This window comes from Nycticebus coucang, chromosome 3, assembly GCF_027406575.1.
Source record: "Nycticebus coucang isolate mNycCou1 chromosome 3, mNycCou1.pri, whole genome shotgun sequence".
NCBI lineage: Eukaryota > Metazoa > Chordata > Mammalia > Primates > Lorisidae > Nycticebus > Nycticebus coucang.
The window spans coordinates 60,386,468-60,402,234 of NC_069782.1; the positions used below are offsets into that span (position 1 = coordinate 60,386,468).

Sequence of the window (15,767 nt, forward strand, 5' to 3'; positions counted from 1 at the left end):
GGACTTGCATATGTTAAACCAGCCTTACATCCCTGGGATAAAGCCTACTTGATCATGATGAATGACTTTTTTGATGATAAGCTGTAATCTATTGGCTAGGATTTTGTTGAGAATTTTTGCATCTATATTCATGAGTGAGATTGGTCTGAAATTCTCCTTTTTGTTTGGGTCTTTTCCTGGTTTTGGTATCAGGTTGATGTTTGCTTCATAGAATGTGTTGGGGAAGATTCCTTCTTCCTCAATTTTTTGGAATAATTTCTGCAGAACAGGAATAAGCTCTTCCTTGAAGGTTTGATAGAATTCTGGAGTGAAGCCATCTGGACCAGGGCATTTTTTGGTTGGAAGATTTTTTTTGTTTCTTTGATCTCAGTGTTTGAAATTGGTCTGTTCAGGAGCTCTATTTCTTCTTGGCTGAGTCTAGGGAGAGGGTGTGATTCCAAATATTGATCCATTTCCTTTACATTGTCAAATTTCTGGGCATAGAGTTTCTGGTAGTATTCAGAGATGATCTCTTGTATCTCTGTGTGATCAGTTGTTATTTCCCCTTTATCATTTCTGATTGAGGTTACTAGAGATTTTACTTTTCTATTCCTCATTAGTCTGGCCAATGGTTTACCTATTTTATTAATTTTTTTCAAAAAACCAACTCCTTGTTTCATTAATTTTCTGAATGATTCTTTTGTTCAATTTCATTGATCTCTGATTTGATTATGGAGATTTCTTTTCTTATACTGAGTTTAAGCTTAGATTGTTCTTCTTTTTCCAATTCCATAAGATCTCTTGTGAGATTGTTGATGTGCTCTCTTTCTGTTTTTTGAATGTAGGCATCTAAAGCGATGAATTTTCCTCTCAAAACTGCTTTTGCAGTAACCCACAAGTTTTGGTAGCTTGTGTCTTCATTGTTGTTATGCTCAAGGAAGTTAATGATTTCCTGTTTTATTTCTTCCTGCACCCATCTATTATTCAACAGAAGATTGTTTAATTTCCATGCCTTTGGATGGGGTCGAGCATTGTTGTTAGAGTTGAGTTCCACCTTTAGTGCCTTATGGTCTGAGAAGATGCAAGGTAAAATTTCAATACTTTTGATTCTGTTGATATTTGTTTTGTGTCCCAGGATATGATCAATTTTGGAGAATGTTCCATGGGGTGATGAGAAGAATGTATATTCTTTATCTGTGGGATGGAGTGTTCTATATGCATCTATCAAGCACAGTTGTTCTAGGGTCTCATTTAAATCTCTTATATCTTTGTTTAATTTCTGTTTAGAGGATCTGTCCAGCTCTGTAAGAGGAGTGTTAAAGTGCCCTGTTATTATGGTATTATCAGATATCATATTGCTCAGACTGAGTAAGGTCTGTTTCAAGAATCTGGGAGCATTTAAATTGGGTTCATATATATTTAGAACTGAAATGTCTTCTTGTTGTATTTTTCCCTTGACCAATATAAAGTGACCATCTTTGTCTTTTTTGACTTTAGTTGCTTTAAATCCACATGTATCTGAAAATAAGATCGCAACTCCTCTTTTCCTCTGAATTCCATTTGCCTGAAAAATTGTCTTTCAACCCTTGACTCGGAGCTTTAATTTGTCTTTTGAAGCCAGGTGTGTTTTTTGCAGACAGCGAATGGATGGTTTGTGTTTTCTTATTTTTTTTTTCTTTGTTCGGGGCTGGGTTTGAACCCGCCACTTCCGGCATATGGGACTGGCGCCCTACTCCTTGAGCCACAAGCGCCACCCAGCTTGTGTTTTCTAATCCAGTCAACCAATCTATGTCTCTTCAGTGGGCAATTCAAGCCATTAACATTTATTGAGATAATTGATAAGAGTGGTAGTATTCTATTCGTCTTATTTGGTGAGAGTCCATTGCTTAGTTTTATCTTTTGCATCAGAGTGGAGGTTAGGTTCTGTTCTTTAATTTCTGAGTTCTTACTTTGCTGCTGATCCATTGTGGTGGTCAGTGTGCAGAACAGGTTGAAGTATTTCCTGTAGAGCTGGTCTTGTTGTGGCGAATTTCCTCAATGTTTCTATATCCATAAATGATTTGATTTCTCCATCAATTTTTAAGCTTAGCTTAGCAGGGTACAGAATTCTGGGCTGGAAATTGTTCTGTTTAAATAGATTAAAGGTAAATGACCATTGTCTTCTTGCTTGGAAAGTTCCATTAGAGAAGTCTGCGGTCACTCTGATGGATTTGCCCCTGTAGGTCAACTGGCGCTTACTCCTGGCAGCTTGCAGAATCTTTTCTTTTGTCTTGACTTTGGACAGGTTCATCACAATGTGTCTTGGAGAAGCTCGGTTAGAGTTGAGGTGACCTGGGGTGCGATATCCCTCTGAAAGCAGTGTGTCAGAATCTTTGGTGATATTTGGGAAATTTTCTTTTATAATATTCTCTAGTATGGCTTCCATTCCTCTGGGGCATTCTTCTTCCCTTTCTGGAATTCCTATAACTCGTATGTTGGAACGCTTCATAAAGTCCCATAATTCTGACAGTGAACGTTCTGCTTTCTCTCTCTTCTTTTCTGCCTCTTTTACTATCTGAGTTATCTCAAAAACTTTGTCTTCTACCTCTGAAATTCTTTCTTCTGCATGGTCTAACCTGCTGCTGATACTTTCCATTGCATCTTTAAGTTCCCTACTTGACTGTTTCAGTTCCTTCAGCTCTGCTATATCCTTTTTATATTCTTCATATCGTTCATCTCTTATTTGATTCTGTTTTTGGATTTCCTTTTGGTTATTTTCCACTTTATTAGCAGTTTCCTTCATTGTTTCCATCATTTCTTTCATTGTTTTCAACACGTGTATTCTAAATTCCCTTTCTGTCATTCCTAACATTTCTTTATAGGTGGAATCCTCTGCAGTAGCTACCTCATGGTCCCTTGGTGGGGTTGTTCTGGACTGGTTCTTCATGTTGCCTGGAGTTTTCTGCTGATTCTTCCTCATGAGTGATTTCTTTTATCTGTTTCCTTGCCCTAATTTTCCTTTCACTTCCTCTTGCTCTTTAAGTTCTCATGCCTGTGGACTAAGGGTTACAGGACGAGAAGGGTGAGAAGGTTGAAGAGCAAAAAAGGGATGAAAGAAAGGAGGACCGAGTGATAAGAAAAACAAAGAAAGAGAAAGGAGAGGGGGTGTGTAAAAGGAATATTGACCAAAGAAAAAGAGGCACAGAAAGAGGGAGACAGAGCAATATAGGTGTACAATAGGGTACTTTGACACAACCTTAAAGAAACCCCACCTTCTGGGGGAGGCGGAGCAAGATGGCAGCCGAGTAACAGCTTCCTTGCATCTGGGCACCGTGAGTCTGGGGATATAGGACTCCAGGCATCTCTGGCTGGTGGGATCTGCCTATCATCACCCCTGAGAGGATACAATGAGTCAGCGAGAGACTTCTGGACCCCAAGAGGAGGACTAAAACAGTGGAAAACCGGCAAGTTGTCACCTGTGTTCAATCCGTCTAAACCCGCCCGCAACTGTAAGTTCAGTAGCAGCAAGACTGCAAACCAGAAAGGCCCTACCTGTGAACTGTTTTGGTGTGTTTGGACTTGGCACTCAGCTGAAGTGCCTTGGGGAGAGCCTGAGCGGGAGTGTGGAGAACTCTGGCCTTTGTCTAGGACTCCTGTCTGAGCTGCTGAGCCAGATGGAGCTAATAGTGTTTGGCTCTGGGTCAGAGGCAGACATTGTGAGCGACCTGCCCCGGCAAGCTCCGCCCTCAGGGTCGCAGAGCTAGAATTGGGTGGGAGCTGGTAACCCAGCGACCAAGTAGCCTAAGGGCGGGGTCTGAGCCCCCTTGCAGCCCTAACCCTCGGGGGCAGAGGGAGACCAGTTTTGACACAGCGGGTAAGTGGATAGCCACTTCAGCAGTGATTCCAGCGACAAGCACTTCCCTGAGAAAGCTTCTGCTCAGTAAGTGAACAAGTTCAAAGTGCCTTTTAAGTGGGCTGAAGAGAGATTTAGGGTGTCTACCTGCTGGGGTTTGAGAAACTAGCAGCCTCTAGTCGTATCAGAACTGTGATTAATATCTCATACCCCAGAAGACCACGTGTTGCCCAGACAATATTCAATAACATATAGATACTGCTTTGTTTTTGGTTGTGTTTTTTTTTGGTTTGGTTGTTTTTTTTGTTTATTTTGATGTTGTGGATTGTTGTTTTGTTTTTTAAGTTCAACCTTTTCCATACAGATCCTTTTTATTTCTCAATTTTTCTAGTTTAATTATAATTTCCCATTGCTGCCTATTTCAATAATTAGAACTTCATTTTTGTTAGTGTTTCTACCGCTATTATTTGGTTTTTCCAGCCAATTTTATCCCGTAAAGTTTTCTGTTTGCTTGTTTTGGTTTGATTTATAGCATTTTTGTCTTTCCTCTCTAGTTGGTGGAGGTGGGGTACTGTGTCTGATCAGGTTAGCAAAGAGCTGCTGACCTCAAGGGAACCACCCAACTGGGCACCCCCAGAAGGTGTTTTTTTTTTAAGGTTGTATCAAAGTACCCTACTGTACACCTGTATTGCTCTGTCTCCATCTTTCTGTGCCTCTCTTCTTTTTGTCAATATTCCTTTTACCCACCCCCTCTCCTTTCTCTATTTTTCTTTTTTTTTCTTATCATTCAGTCCTCCTTTCTTTCATCCCTTTTCTGCTCTTAAACCTTCTCACCCTTCTGGTCCTGTAACCCTTAGTCCACAGGCATGAGAACTTAAAGAGGAAGAGGAAGTGAAAGGAAAATTAGGGCAAGGAAACAGATAAAAGAAATCACCCATGAGGAAGAATCAGCAGAAAACTCCAGGCAACATGAAGAACCAGTCCAGAACAACCCCGCCAAGGGACCATGAGGTTGCTACTGCAGAGGATTCCACCTATACAGAAATGTTAGGAATGACAGAAAGGGAATTTAGAATACACATGTTGAAAACAATGAAAGAAATGATGGAAACAATGAAGGAAACTGCTAATAAAGTGGAAAATAACCAAAAGGAAATCCAAAAACAGAATCAAATAAGAGATGAACGATATGAAGACTATAAAAAGGATATAGCAGAGCTGAAGGAAATGAAGCAGTCAATCAGGGAACTAAAGATGCAATGGAAAGTATCAGCAACAGGTTAGACCATGCAGAAGAAAGAATTTCAGAGGTAGAAGACAAAGTTTTTGAGATAACTCAGATAGTAAAAGAGGCAGAAAAGAAGAGCGAGAAAGCAGAACGTTCACTGTCAGAATTATGGGACTTTATGAAGCGTTCCAACATACGAGTTATAGGAATTCCAGAAGGGGAAGAAGAATGCCCCAGAGGAATGGAAGCCATACTAGAGAATATTATAAAAGAAAATTTCCCAAATATAACCAAAGATTCTGACACACTGCTTTCAGAGGGATATCGCACCCCAGATCGCCTCAACTCTAACCGAGCTTCTCCAAGACACATTGTGATGAACCTGTCCAAAGTCAAGACAAAAGAAAAGATTCTGCAAGCTGCCCGGAGTAAGCGCCAGTTGACCTACAGGGGCAAATCCATCAGAGTGACCGCAGACTTCTCTAATGAAACTTTCCAAGCAAGAAGACAATGGTCATCTACCTTTAATCTACTTAAACAGAACAATTTCCAGCCCAGAGTTCTGTACCCTGCTAAGCTAAGCTTCAAAATTGATGGAGAAATCAAATCATTTACGGATATACAAACATTGAGGAAATTCGCCACAACAAGACCAGCTCTACAGGAAATACTTCAACCTGTTCTGCACACTGACCACCACAATGGATCAGCAGCAAAGTAAGAACTCAGAAATTAAAGGACAGAAAGAGACATAGATTGGTTGAGTGGATTAAAAAACACAAGCCATCCATTTGCTGTCTGCAAGAAACACACCTGGCTTCAAAAGACAAATTAAAGCTCTGAGTCAAGGGTTGGAAGACAATTTTTCAGGCAAATGGAATTCAGAAGAAAAGAGGAGTTGCAATCTTATTTTCAGATACATGTGGATTTAAAGCAACTAAAGTCAAAAAAGACAAAGATGGTCACTTTATATTGGTCAAGGGAAAAATACAACAAGAAGACATTTCAATTCTAAATATCTATGTACCCAATTTAAATGCTCCCAGGTTCTTGAAACAGACCTTACTCAGTCTGAGCAATATGATATCTGAAAATACCATAATAACAGGGGACCTTAACACTCCTCTTACATAGCTGGACAGATGCTCTAAACAGAAATTAAACAAGGATATAAGAGACTTTAATGAGACCCTAGAACAACTGTGCTTGGTAGACGCATATAGAACACTCCATCCCAAAGATAAAGAATATACATTCGTCTCATCACCCCATGGAACATTCTCCAAAATTGATCATATCCTGGGACACAAAACAAATATCAAGAGAATCAAAAGAATTGAAATTTTACCTTGTATCTTCTCAGACCATAAGGCACTAAAGGTGGAACTCAACTCTAGCAAAAATGCTCGACCCCACCCAAAGGCATGGGAACTAAACAGTCTTCTGTTGAATAACAGATGGGTGAAGGAAGAAATAAAACAGGAAATCATTAACTTCCTTGAGCATGAGAACAATGAAGACACAAGCTACCAAAACCTGTGGGATACTGCAAAAGCAGTTTTGAGAGGAAAATTCATCGCTTTATATGCCTACATTTGAAAAACAGAAAGAGAGCACATCAACAATCTCACAAGAGATCTTATGGAATTCGAAAAAGAATAACAATCTAAGCCTAAACTCAGTACGAGAAAAGAAATGTCCAAAATCAAATCAGAGATCGATGAAATTGAAAACAAAAGAATCATTCAGAAAATTAATGAAACAAGGAGTCGGTTTTTTGAAAAAATAAGTAAAATAGATAAACCATTGGCCAGACTAACGAGGAATAGAAAAGTAAAATCTCTAGTAACCTCAATCAGAAATGATAAAGGGGAAATAACAACTGATCCCACAGAGATACAAGAAATCATCTCTGAATACTACCGGAAACTCTATGCCCAGAAATTTGACAATGTGAAAGAAATGGATCAATATTTGAAATCACACCCTCTCCCTAGACTCAGCCAGAAGGAAATAGAGCTCCTGAACAGACCAATTTCAAGCATTGAGATCAAAGACACAATAAAAAATCTTCCAACCAAAAAATGCCCTGGTCCAGATGGCTTCACTCCAGAATTCTATCAAACCTTCAAGGAAGAGCTCATTCCTGTACTGCAGAAATTAGTCCAAAAAATTGAGGAAGAAGAAATCTTCCCCAACACATTCTATGAAGCAAACATCACCCTGATACCAAAACCAGGAAAAGACCCAAACAAAAAGGATATTTTCAGACCAATCTCACTCATGAACATAGACACAAAAATTCTCAACAAAATCCTAGCCAATAGGTTACAGCTTATCATCAAAAAAGTCATTCATCATGATCAAGTAAGCTTCATCCCAGGGATGCAAGGTTGGTTTAACATACGCAAGTCTATAAACGTTATCCACCATATTAACAGAGGCAAAAATAAAGATCACATGATCCTCTCAATAGATGCAGAAAAAGCATTTGATAAAATCCGGCATCCTTTTCTAATTAGAACACTGAAGAGTATAGGCATAGGTGGCACATTTCTAAAACTGACTGAAGCTATCTATGACAAACCACAGCCAATATTTTACTGAATGGAGTAAAACTCAAAGCTTTTCCTCTTAGAACTGGAACCAGACAAGGTTGTCCTCTGTCACCTTTACTATTCAATGTAGTGCTGGAAGTTCTAGCCAATACAATTAGGCAAGACAAGGAAATAAAGGGAATCCAAATGGGAGCAGAGGAGGTCAAACTCTCCCTCTTTGCTGACAACGTGATCTTATACTTAGAGAACCCCAAAGACTCAACCACAAGACTCCTAGAAGTCATCAAAAAATTCAGTAATGTTTCAGGATATAAAATCAATGTCCACAAGTCAGTAGCCTTTGTGTACACCAATAACAGTCAAGATGAGAAGCTAATTAAGGACACAACTCCCTTCACCATAGTCTCAAAGAAAATGAAATACCTAGGAGTATACCTAACAAAGGAGGTGAAGGAGCTCTATAAAGAAAACTATGAGATCTTCAGAAAGGAAATAGCATAGGATATTAACAAATGGAAGAACATACCATGCTCATGGATGGGAAGAATCAACATTCTTAAAATGTTTATACTTCCCAAAGCAATCTATCTATTCAATGCCATTCCTATCAAAATACCAACATCGTACTTTCAAGATTTGGAAAACATGATTCTGAGTTTTGTATGTTACCGGAAAAAACCCGTATAGCTAAGGCAGTTCTGTGTAACAAAAATAAAGCTGGGGGCATCAGTATACCAGATTTTAGTCTGTACTACAAAGCCATAGTGCTCAAGACAGCATGGTACTGGCACAAAAACAGAGACATAGACACTTGGAATCGAATTGAAAACCAAGAAACGAAACTAACATTTTACAACCACCTAATCTTTGATAAACCAAACAAGAACATACCTTGGTGGAAAGACTCCCTATTCAATAAATGGTGTTGGGAGAACTGGATGTCTACATGTAAAAGACTGAAACTGGACCCACACCTTTCCCCACTCACAAAAATTGATTCAAGATGGATAAAAGACTTAAATTTAAGGCATGAAACAATAAAAATCCTCCAGGAAAGCATAGGAAAAACACTGGAAGATATTGGCCTGGGGAAAGACTTCATGAAGAAGACTGCCATGGCAATTGCAACAACAACAAAAATAAACAAATGGGACTTCATTAAACTGAAAAGCTTCTGTACAGCTAAGGAGACAATAACCAAAGCAAAGAGACAACCTACACAATGGGAAAGGATATTTGCATATTTTCAATCAGACAAAAGCTTGATAACTAGGATCTATAGAGAACTCAAATTAATCCACATGAAAAACGCCAACAATCCCTTATATCAATGGACAAGAGACATGAATAGAACTTTCTCTAAAGACGACAGACGAATGGCTAACAAACACATGAAAAAATGTTCATCATCTCTATATATTAGAGAAATGCAAATCAAAACAACCCTGAGATATCATCTAATCCCAGTGAGAATGGCCCACATCACAAAATCTCAAAACTGCAGATGCTGGCGTGGATGTGGAGAGAAGGGAACACTTTTACACTGCTGGTGGGACTGCAAACTAGTACAACCTTTCTGGAAGGAAGTATGGAGAAACCTCAAAGCACTCAAGCTAGACCTCCCATTTGATCCTGCAATCCCATTACTGGGCATCTACCCAGAGGGAAAAAAATCCTTCTATCATAAGGACACTTGTACTAGACTGTTTATTGCAGCTCAATTTACCATCGCCAAAATGTGGAAACAGCCTAAATGCCCACCAACCCAGGAATGGATTAACAAGCTGTGGTATATGTATACCATGGAATACTATTCAGCCATTAAAAAAAATGGCGACTTTACATCCTTCGTATTAACCTGGATGGACATGGAAGACATTATTCTTAGTAAAGCATCACAAGAATGGAGAAGCATGAATCCTATGTACTCAATTTTGATATGAGAACAATTAATGACAATTATGGTTATGGGGGGGGGAAGAAAGAGGGAAAGAGGGAGGTGGGTGGGGCCTTGGTGTGTGTTACACTTTATGGGGCAAGACATGATTGCAAGAGGGACTTTACCTAACAATTGCAATCAGTGTAACCTGGCTTATTGTGCCCTCAATGAATCCCCAACAATAATAAAAAAAAAAAATAAAAGAAAGAAAACAAAAAAAAAAAGAAACCCTACCTTCTGGGGGTGCCCAGTTGGGTGGTTCCCTTGAGGTCAGCAGCTCTTTGCTAACCTGATCGGACACAGTACCCCACCTCCACCAAGTAGAGAGGAAAGACAAAAATGCTACAAATCAAACCAAAACAAGCAAACAGAAAACTTTGCGGGATAAAATTGAGTGGAAAACCAAATAAAAGCGGTAGAAATACTAGCAAAAATGAAGTTCTAATTATTGAAAAGGGCAGCAGTGGGACATTATAATTAAACTAGAAAAATTGAATAAGAAAAAGGATGTGTATGGAAAAGGTTGAACTTAAAAAACAAAACAACATCAACAACATCAAAATAAAGAAAAAAGACAACCAACCCCCCCCCCCAAAAAAAAAAAAAACACAACCAAAAACAAAGCAGTATGTATATGTTATTGAATATTGTCTGGGCAACACGTGGTCTTCTGGGGTATGAGATGTTAATCACAGTTCTGATACGGCTGGAGGCTGCTGATTTCCAAACCCCAGCAGGTAGACACCCTTAATCTCTCTTCAGCCCACTTAAAAGGCACTTTGAACTTGTTCACTTGCTGAGCAGAAGCTTTCCCAGGAAAGTGCTTGTTGCTGGAATCACTGCTGAAGTGGCTATCCACTTACCCAGTGTGCCAAAACTGGTCTCACTCTGCCCCTGAGGGTTAGGGCTGTACGCAGGCTCGGACCCCGCCCTTAGGCTACTTGGTCGCTGGGTTACCAGCTCCCACCCAATTCTAGCTCTGCGACCCTGAGGGCGGAGCTTGCAGGGGCAGATGGCTCACTATGGCTCCCTGTGACCCACAGCTAAACACTATTAGCTCCGTCTGGCTCAGCGGCTCAGACTGGGGCCCTAGACAATGGCCAAAGTTCGCCGCACTCCCACTCAGGCTCTCCCCAAGGAAGTTCAACTGAGTGCCATGTCCAAAGACACCAAACAGTTCACAAGTAAGGCCTTTCTGGTTTGCAGTCTCGCTGCTACTGAACTTACAGTTGCGGGCGGGTTTAGACGGATTGAACACATGCAACCACTTGCCGGTTTTCCACTGTTTTAGTCCTCCTCTTGGGGTCCAGAAGTCTCTCGCTGACTCCCTGTATCCTCTCAGGGGTGATGATAGGCAGATCCCACCAGCCAGAGATGCCTGGAGTCCTATCTCCCCAGACTCATGGTGCCCAGATGCAAGGAAGCTGTTACTCGGTCACCATCTTGCTCCACCTTTCAAACTTGAGGGTTTTTAAAAGAGCTTTATTGAGATACAATTTATATACCATGGCATTAACCCATTTAAAATGTATAATTCGGTGGTTTTTAGTTTATTCACAAAATGTTTAGTTGTGTGACCATCACCTCAATTTTAGAAAATTCTCATCACCGCCCCCCCACCACAAGAAAAATCTCCTATCCCTCTGACAACCACTGCTCTACTCCCCGTGTCTGTGGACGGAGTCACACGCTGTCCTTCTGTGTCTGGCTTCTCTCATGGCATCCTCAAGGTCGATCCACGTTGCAGCCTGTGGCAGAGCCTCCTTCCTTTTCATGGCCACTAACATCCTGTTATGCGGGTGGACAGTGTTATTTGTCCACTTCTCTGGTGGTGAACATTTGGGTTATATCTGCCTTTGGGCTACTGTGAATAAGACAGCCATGAACATCTGTGCACAAGTTTTTGTGTGGATGTCTGTTTTCCATCTCGTGGGTGCACACACAGGCCTGGAGTTGCTGGGTCATGTGGTAACTCTGTTCTCCAGCGACTGTACGGCTTCACACTCCCACCAGCAGGTGTGGGGCTCCAAGGCCTCACCCCTGCCGGCGCTCCTTGCTGTCCTTGCTTTTGGTTCTTGCCGTGTGTGTGGGTATGAAGTGGTATCTCGGCATGGCCTGGATCTGCATTTTCGTCATGGCTCATTTGAGGTTGAGTTTTGCGCTCTTCCCGGGAGTAGATTGGCCCTTCAGCTTCAGGGATGGGGCTGAAGATGAGAAGTGCGAGTTTGAGTGAAAAGAGTAGCTTCCCAAGGAAGTCGGGAGTGCTGTTGGCGGCCAGCAGAATCGGATTCTTTGTGGTGTGCAGTGTGTGTTTCTATTATAGACATCTTTGATATTATTCCTGCTGCTGTGACCAACTTGTCCCCATTTGCCTGAAACTCTGTGTGTGGACACGGAAGTCCCATATTCCTGGGCCCCCACAGTGTTGGCTGAACTTGGATGACTCAGCTCTCTTTTGGCATTGGACCTGACCCTAACTCCAACTTCTCCCAGCTTCTTCCTGTGTCTTCTGTTCTGTGACCCAAGGGTCACTGGTACAAATCCCCACCATAAATCCCCACTGGCCTCTGCCCTGGACAGCCCAAACTCAATCCCAGAGAGACCAGCTCTGTTTGCCGTCAAAGGAAGCAAAGACACAGCAGAAAATGAGTAAGCAAAGAAAGGTTATAATCACCTTCTTAAAATTCTTTCATAGATACTTCATTTGATCATTTCCAACATTTTCTTTAGTTGCCTAGCACTGCTTTGATCAAGAAAAGGTGACGTAAAACTTTTCTATACACAATTTGTGCTTTTGGAGTATAATTTTACCACATTTGTAAAATTATCTCCAGCATTTGGGGGGAGGTCATTTTTTTTCTTCTTTTGGGTTAGTTTAATGGATACAGTAACCTGTAGTTGTTTGATTGCATTGCTTTTGGGTATTTCCCTTTTGAAACTTTGCATAAAAGCCGTTTGTCCCCCTGGACGCTTCCCTGCTCCACTGTTGGATACTCTGTCTCTGGGGAATCACCCTCTCTCTGGAAAGAGTGTCACTTGTGTGTGTGTTTGCACATTCTTTGCCTCAATCTCTTTCGGAATTTTGCACTTTTCCTCCCGTTTGGACAGACTTTTATGTAATTGGCTTCTTCTACCTTTGCTCATGCTGTGGTTCTCGCTTCCTTTTTTTTTTTATTCTTTAAATTTTTATTTTTTTTTATTTTTATTTATTTTTTTTAATTTTTTTATTAAATCATAACTGTATACAATGATATGATTATGGGGCATCATACACTCACTTCATAAACCATTTGACACATTTTTATCACAGTGGTTAACGTAGCCTTTCCGGCGTTATCTCAGTTACTGTGCCAAAACATTTACATTCTACATTTACCAAGTTTCGCAAATACCCCTGTAATATGCACCACAGGTGTGATCCCACCGATTCCCCTCCTTTTTTTGCCTTCTTTCCTGTGGTGTCTATGGAAGGAGCTTGACGAGTGTCTCGTTCCTTCCATCACACCCCTGAAGGTGTCTGGGATAACGACTCACATCAGAGGACGCGTTTCCCCTTTGCCCCAGATAGTAGCTGCCTGTGGCTTTCTCCTCCCTTTCTGCCTGGTGACTCATTCTACTTGGAAGGAACTTTGGACTAGAGTTCTCTGCCCCCACCCCTGCTGCCAGGCTGATTTGTTTTCTTGCTGTGATTGTCACATGATAAGCACAGGGTTTTCTAGATTTTGTTCTCTTCTCCCCCCACCCCCCACCCCCTTGTAAATTTTCCAGCCCAGGTCTCAGCACGCACTATTAGTTCAGAACTGTTGCAGAAAGTTTTCAGGGCTTGGACCGAAGCTCACAGGTTCCATGGTCTCATTCCCCCTGAGCCTTCTGTTTCACATACCACATTCTGGGTTCTCTCTAGTTACATGCTTATCACAGAACCTGGGCTTCTTTTTCTCCTCTTGCCAGACATTTGGACGAATCACAGTTCTTTTTATGGTGATTAAAAAAATACCAAATGCAGGGTAAAAGGTACATTGTTTCAGTTAGACAGGAGAAATAAGTTACAGGAATTGATTGCTCTCTGTATAAATGTTAACTAGAATTAGTAATACATATTTCAAAATTGCTAAAAGGGTTCAAGTGATCCTCTTGCCTCAGTCTCCCAAGTAGCTGGGACTACAGGTGCCTGCCACAATGCCCGGCTATTTTTTGGAGACAGGGTCTCACTCTGGCTCAGGCTGGTCTTAAACCTGTGAGCTCAGGCAATCCACCCACTTCAGCCTTCCAAGTTCTGGGATTACAGGTGTAAGGATACATCTTAAATGTTCTCACCACAAAGAAATAATAAGTATGTAAGGTGACTTACTATATATGTTAAATTAGCCTATTTGAATCATTGTACAATGTAACAGGTATCCTAACCCCACACTGTACTTGCTGCATATATGCTACTATTATTTTTCAATTAAAAATAAAATTAAGTCAGGTGGCTCATGGCTGTAATCCCTGCTTTGGGAGGTTGAGGCAGGAGGATTGCTTGAGGACAGGAGCTTGAGGCCAGGTTGGCCAATGTAGCAAGACCCTTTCTATACAAATAAATAAAATAAAATGCATTTTTTTTTAAAAAGAATAATATTTCATGACAAGTACAAGGTGAATGGAGTCCAGTTTTTCCAGGGCTAAGTTTTATTGGCATGCAGCCAAACTCATTTGTGGCTGTTGCAAAGTTGTTTATGGCTGTTTTCATGGTATAATAGCAGAGTTAATATCCTTTGCTGGGGATATTTACTGTCTGGCCTTTGATGGCAGAAGTTGAACGAGCTTCATCTTAACCCTTGGTTTCCTGGCCTCTTGCATGAGGTTAACGGCACCTAAACCATGGGTTGTTGGAGCCTTCAGTGAATGATCTCGGCCAGGTGTTTGGGAATGTTAGTTGTTACTAACACGGATCACCTCTGCACATGTGTCCTTATTCATATAGCACTATGGTTTTATAAAATTCTGCGACTCTCAAAGTCTCTTGGGTGCCCTACTCTGAATGTATTTTATTGCTCCGATGTCATCTCAGAGCTGGGCCTTGACTGTGACGTCCCTGCTTGGGGTGGACACTCCCAGTTGCCCAGGCTTAGCCGGCTTCCTGCTGTCTTCCAGGAGCTGCACCTCTGTGTCTCCCGCAAGCATTATGCTCTGGAGCGAGGCTGCAGACTGCGTGGGCTGTCATCAGGGAACTACAGTGTGCGAATCAGGGCCACCTCCCTAGCGGGCAATGGCTCCTGGACAGAAGCCACCCATTTCTACGTGACAGACTATCGTAAGTCTTCCCAGCAGCCTTGACTGATTGGGGATGTGGTTGGCACTGGCCATGGTAGAACATTGCAGAGGATGAGCTGGGGAAGCTACAGGTGGCCCTGGACTCCTGGGCCCACTGCATACTGCTGTGTGGCTGGGGCAGGGTGCTTGCCCACTCTGATCCTGCACTTGCTCATCTGTGTGTATATGGAGATAGTAACGGGATCCACTGCAGAAGGTGGAGGGAGAGTTCAGTGCTGGCACGGGGCACCTCTGATGAACATGTTAGTTTCTGTTACGAGCATCTCCTTCCTGGCTATTAGAATTTTTCTTTTGCTAAAGGTAACATTGGTGTTAGAACTAGCTATGTAATAATTGGCAGGGCACAGTGCCAAATAAAAATAAAGAGCACCTTGCTTGAAAATGATTAAGAATTCTGAGGGAACAGCACCTCAAAATTATGTGCCTGCCTGGCTTGCATGCCTGTGACGCCAGCCCAGGGTGGGGACGTGAGAGGGCTGCCTGTGGGCAATGGTCTGGGGAGGTGGGCCACAGTGTGCTTCCAGAATGCAGACCTCGGAGCTACTGCCTGGCTCCACTGAGCCAAATGACATTTCACGGCTGCTGGAAAATAAGGGTCCAGGAGACTAGCCCACTGTTCCAGGCATGGATTTGACTTTTGCTGTGGACTCTGAGGTGAAGGCATTTTGATATAAAACATGTATTTTCTTTTTCTATTTCAGTAGACGTCCCATCAAATATTGCAAAAATTATCATCGGTCCCCTTATCTTTGTCTTTCTCTTCAGTATTGTGATTGGAAGTATTTATATATTCTTGAGAAAAAGGTGAGTGCAGAGGTGTGCTGGTAAATGGTTAACAACCAGCTCTCTGGGGGAAAAGTATGTCTAGATGTACATATGGGTATATTTGAGTTCATTATAAATTTTACTGATAGA

General features: G+C 41.6%; 1 protein-coding gene across 4 annotated transcripts in view; it reads left to right on the top strand.

The window, feature by feature from the left end:
* Positions 1-15,767, top strand: part of INSR (insulin receptor) — a 241,243-nt gene that overhangs the window by 211,613 nt on the left and 13,863 nt on the right. For 3 of the 4 annotated variants that reach the window (XM_053582840.1, XM_053582838.1, XM_053582841.1), the window contains 2 exons: positions 14,673-14,832; positions 15,554-15,656. In XM_053582840.1, coding sequence (XP_053438815.1) covers positions 14,673-14,832; positions 15,554-15,656 — 263 coding nt within the window. The remainder of the gene's footprint in view (positions 1-14,672; positions 14,833-15,553; positions 15,657-15,767) is intronic. The other variant, XM_053582839.1, reaches the window with a different exon arrangement.